The sequence below is a fragment of the Chiloscyllium plagiosum genome, chromosome 25, assembly GCF_004010195.1.
Source record: "Chiloscyllium plagiosum isolate BGI_BamShark_2017 chromosome 25, ASM401019v2, whole genome shotgun sequence".
NCBI lineage: Eukaryota > Metazoa > Chordata > Chondrichthyes > Orectolobiformes > Hemiscylliidae > Chiloscyllium > Chiloscyllium plagiosum.
Window position 1 is genome coordinate 42478763 of NC_057734.1, and position 3756 is coordinate 42482518.

The window sequence follows — 3756 nt, forward strand, 5'->3', positions numbered from 1 at the left end:
GAGCAAAACATTCTAGAAGAGTAAACAGAGCCTGTCTGAAAATAGCCCTTCAGCAAGAAGTCTCCCCCCCCCATCAACATGACCTTCCCTCTAATACACTCACACAATAAAAGCCTACACGTACCCCTCTCCCCCCACACCGGATTTTAGAAAAGAGCGAGCCATTAAAGTGTGCAGTTTCCCGCCTGTGTATGGATATGCTCACACACAGCATAGCCCTGCACCCCTGAAGGAAGTCCGGATCCTGCCAGCCCCCACACCCCTCCACTCCCAAACACACACACACACAACGGGACATCGGGGGGTGGATAACAGCCAGGGAGCGGGATCCACGCTGCGGAATACGGGTCAGCACCGTCTGCTGTCTACAGACTCCCCTGGTATGGATCTATCCACCCCCCCCACCCAACCAGAGCGCACACACAGGCTGCGAATTCCCTCCCGTCTCACAGAACTGGCCTCCCTCCTCTTTTCCTGTTATCGCCCCCATCAGCGTTCGGTAACGCTTGGGCAGTCTCTCGAAAGAAAACGAACCGCTTGGATTTTTCTCTCGCGTTTGCCAACCCCGGATTTCGCACCAACACCGATTTTCAAAATCGTGGCTGCACGTCGCAACCAATCACACGCCCGTTTCGCGGTCTTGCCTCATTCTTTAATACCTACATCGACCAATAATGACCGGAGAAGATTAAATCCATTCCCATCCCCCCCTCCCCCCCCATCAGCAATTGGTCCCATTATTTACAACGCCAGGGTAACTGTTAAGAATCGAACTCATCCAGCAACCTGCTCCCGAGCACTTACGGATGTACCCAGCCTTTTCTAAACAAAACACATGCACAAATGTTAGCGACATCAGGCACCCAGAGCCAAACCGCCTTGGCGCCCAGCCTCAGGGGCCGGCCCTTCGTTGAACAAACAGAAAAAGGTCGAGAGCCTCTGGCTCTGAAACCGCAAGACCAACCCCACCAGGGAATAGACAAGTGACCGAGAAGCTGGAGGCGCTCCAAGCCACATGTCCAGATACTACAACGCGACTCAAAACCGCTCTACATCAACACCGACTCATTCAATTTTGCTTCTTTTCTTAAAAAAAAACCAAGTGCCAAGCGCATCAGTTCTGAAGCTCGGCAAACTTTCACCTCTTTTTTTTAAGCAATTACAAATTATCAGAGAGGGGAACACACACAGTTTTGAAATTCCAGACTAATTATCGTGAAACACCATCAACAAAGCGGCTGTGCCTTCCCTGTAAGCATTGTCCCCCCAGCCCCACATTGAGCCATGAACATTCGGCGATCTTTGATTTGTTAATTCTTCCCACAATGTCCCAGGATGTCGGCGGCCGTGAGAACTCACTGTCCGGTGTCTGACGCTTTGACAATACTATTGCACTGCTTAACTGTGTGTACAGTAGTGCAATATCGTCAGAGCATCCGACAGCAGTCAACCCTGACCCAGGGCTCAATGCACTGTGGGTTAAACTCACATTAACAGAGGGAAGGGAGTTGTAGCAGCTTGATCTGTGATAGCTTCAAGTTAATAAAAATGTACACTTTACAGAGAGGAAAGCATATGTTAGTATCCCCAAACAACAGGTCCATCAAGGCCATAAAAATCAAAATCTGTGTTTAATCAGAGATATAAGACAGTCGAGGTGGAGAAAAAAAATTGTGGAAAACAGGTGATCCCCCAATTGAAAACTGAATGGGCACAAACGCAGATAATAATTATCTGGGTCGTAGGTTTCACATAGTTGTAGCTGAAGGCTTATTTCTGCCCTCAATTTGGAAGAGAAAAGGTGGGTTTTTTTTTGGGGGGGGGGTTTGAAAGTGGAATTTACTGTCAGCCAATGCCCTTTTAATATTGCACTGCTTAGCACATCTCAGTAGTACAACATGAAAAGAGCCCCGGACAACAGACTTCAATAAAAAGAAACCACGCCAAGACCACCCAAAACATGAGGGGCTTTCTTCCATCTGACTCCAGAACCAAAGCCCCACAAAAATAACCTGATCACAAGCCTGAAAGAAAGCAAACAAAAAAAAATCAGGAAACAGTCCAAATCGAGAAATGAAACATTATAATTTCAAATAAACGACCGCAGTTTCAAATGTAAATTTCAAAACTAAAATGAATAACTTCGACCAATGGAAGAGCAAACTATCACTCCTGGTAATGCAAAAAAAAACCATAACGTAGCAGGGCGATCGAAACATGAACACTTGACGGGATCGGAACAGTTTCCTGCTACACAACTTTTACCAAAAAGCAGTCCAAAACATCCCCCTTTGCACCGCACACACACACAACAGACACGCAGTTGCGAAATCTCATTACCTCAACGTTACTACTGACTGTAGCCCCCACGCCGTAAACAGCCGTCTGCGGAACTGTAGAAACTAGTAAAACAGGAATTGGGAGGGATCTATCGCCAAAACTATTAAAAGAAAGCAGATTTTACAGAGGAAAAGAAAAATAAGTGGGGTCCCGAGAACGAAGCGTGGCTGGAGCAGGGATCGCAGAAGCTTCACACCACCGCTTCCCCCACCCAAAGGCTACGGTGAAAGCCCATGGTCTGATGTCCCTTTAAAAAAATAATCAAGTGGCTCCCAGATCGGGTTAAAAGACCCCTCGCGTGGCCCGAGCCCCTAACATTGGAATGGGGTGCCAGACTCCAAATTAAATCTAGATCAACAAATCCGGGAGGGGGGTGGGTGATACGCTTAACTCACACGGCAATAAAATACAGTCAAATTAAAGCAGGATTTCCCCATGCAGATTTACCTCCTGGCCCGGCTAAGTTGTGAGCGTGGTTGCTGACATCTCCTGGCTGCTGAGGTTAACCCGGCGTCTCTCTCTCTCTGTGATCACCTAGTTTAAAAGCCTAACATTCCCAGTGTGTGTGGCTCTGGAGGGGCGGGGTACTTCCATACGTTCTTTTGAAGGGAAAAATAAATCTCCCGATTGCAAGACAAGCCACTGCATGGCCTCCCCTCCCCCTCTCTGCCAGCCCTGTTCAGAAGCTGGGGGGGGGGGGGGGGGGTCGGTTTAAAGCCCCCCTTCTCTTCCTTCCTTCCTTTTTTTTTTAGCCCAGAGCTCCCGCCATTTCCATGCAATCACCCGGATGCTACTCGCGGAATGGAAAATGAAACATGCTGAATTGTACCTGCAAGCACAGAGAGAAAATAACAAATTAAATGCAGGAACGCAGCTCAAAGTTGCACACAAAAAAAATGGAGGCGACATATTTCCCAAAGTTTTGGTCGCCCGCTCTCCCCGGGATATGCTGCCGATCGTTGTGCCTTTGCCTGGGGGAAGGGGGAGGGAATGAAGAGGCCGGAGGGAGGGGAGCAGAGAGCGAGGGTCGGGCCCGGTGAGCAGCGTGCCCCGGCCCCCGGGCCGCAGCTCCAGCTTCAGCTTCAGCTCCAGCTCCAGCACCGCCGCCACCTCCTCCATCTTCAGCACCTTCCGCCCTGCGCGCCGCCACGCCCCCTCCTCCACCCCTCTGAGCCCGCCCCCGCCCGCCCGCATTGGTCACCGCCGCCGCCCGCCCACATGACCCCGCCTCCCATTGGCCGCCCGCCCCGGCCGTCGCCGCCAGCAGCCCGCCGCTGATTGGCCGCGCGGCTGACTCGCAACATTCCAGGTAGACAGCGCGAGCGGCCCGCGCTCACTGGCAGCAGCGAGGGAGCCGCGTCCATTCACAAAAAAACCCACACACAGATACACATACACACACATACATACCCATAC

The 3756-nt window shown here is 50.8% G+C and overlaps 1 protein-coding gene across 1 annotated transcript; it reads right to left on the reverse strand.

Moving 5' to 3' along the window:
• Nucleotides 1-1615: 1615 nt before the first annotated feature.
• Nucleotides 1616-3459, reverse strand: LOC122562423. Its single transcript, XM_043715279.1, has 3 exons — nt 3170-3459; nt 2341-2440; nt 1616-2024 (listed from the first exon to the last, which is right to left on the reverse strand). The coding sequence occupies exons 1-3, from the start codon at nt 3457-3459 to the stop codon at nt 1749-1751; spliced, it is 666 nt and encodes a 221-aa protein (XP_043571214.1). The 3' UTR covers nt 1616-1748.
• Nucleotides 3460-3756: the final 297 nt, after the last annotated feature.

What these genes read in the sequence shown, in the direction of transcription:
- LOC122562423 (XM_043715279.1), bottom strand. Translation starts at nt 3,459, where the DNA reads ATGGAGGAGGTGGCGGCGGTGCTGGAGCTGGAGCTGAAGCTGAAGCTG. An exon ending in TTTTCTCTCTGTGCTTGCAG is followed by an intron (nt 2,441 to 3,169) that starts GTACAATTCAGC and finishes TTCTTTTAATAG; the next exon opens with TTTTGGCGATAGATCCCTCC. An exon ending in CAGTCAGTAGTAACGTTGAG is followed by an intron (nt 2,025 to 2,340) that starts GTAATGAGATTT and finishes GCTTTCTTTCAG; the next exon opens with GCTTGTGATCAGGTTATTTT.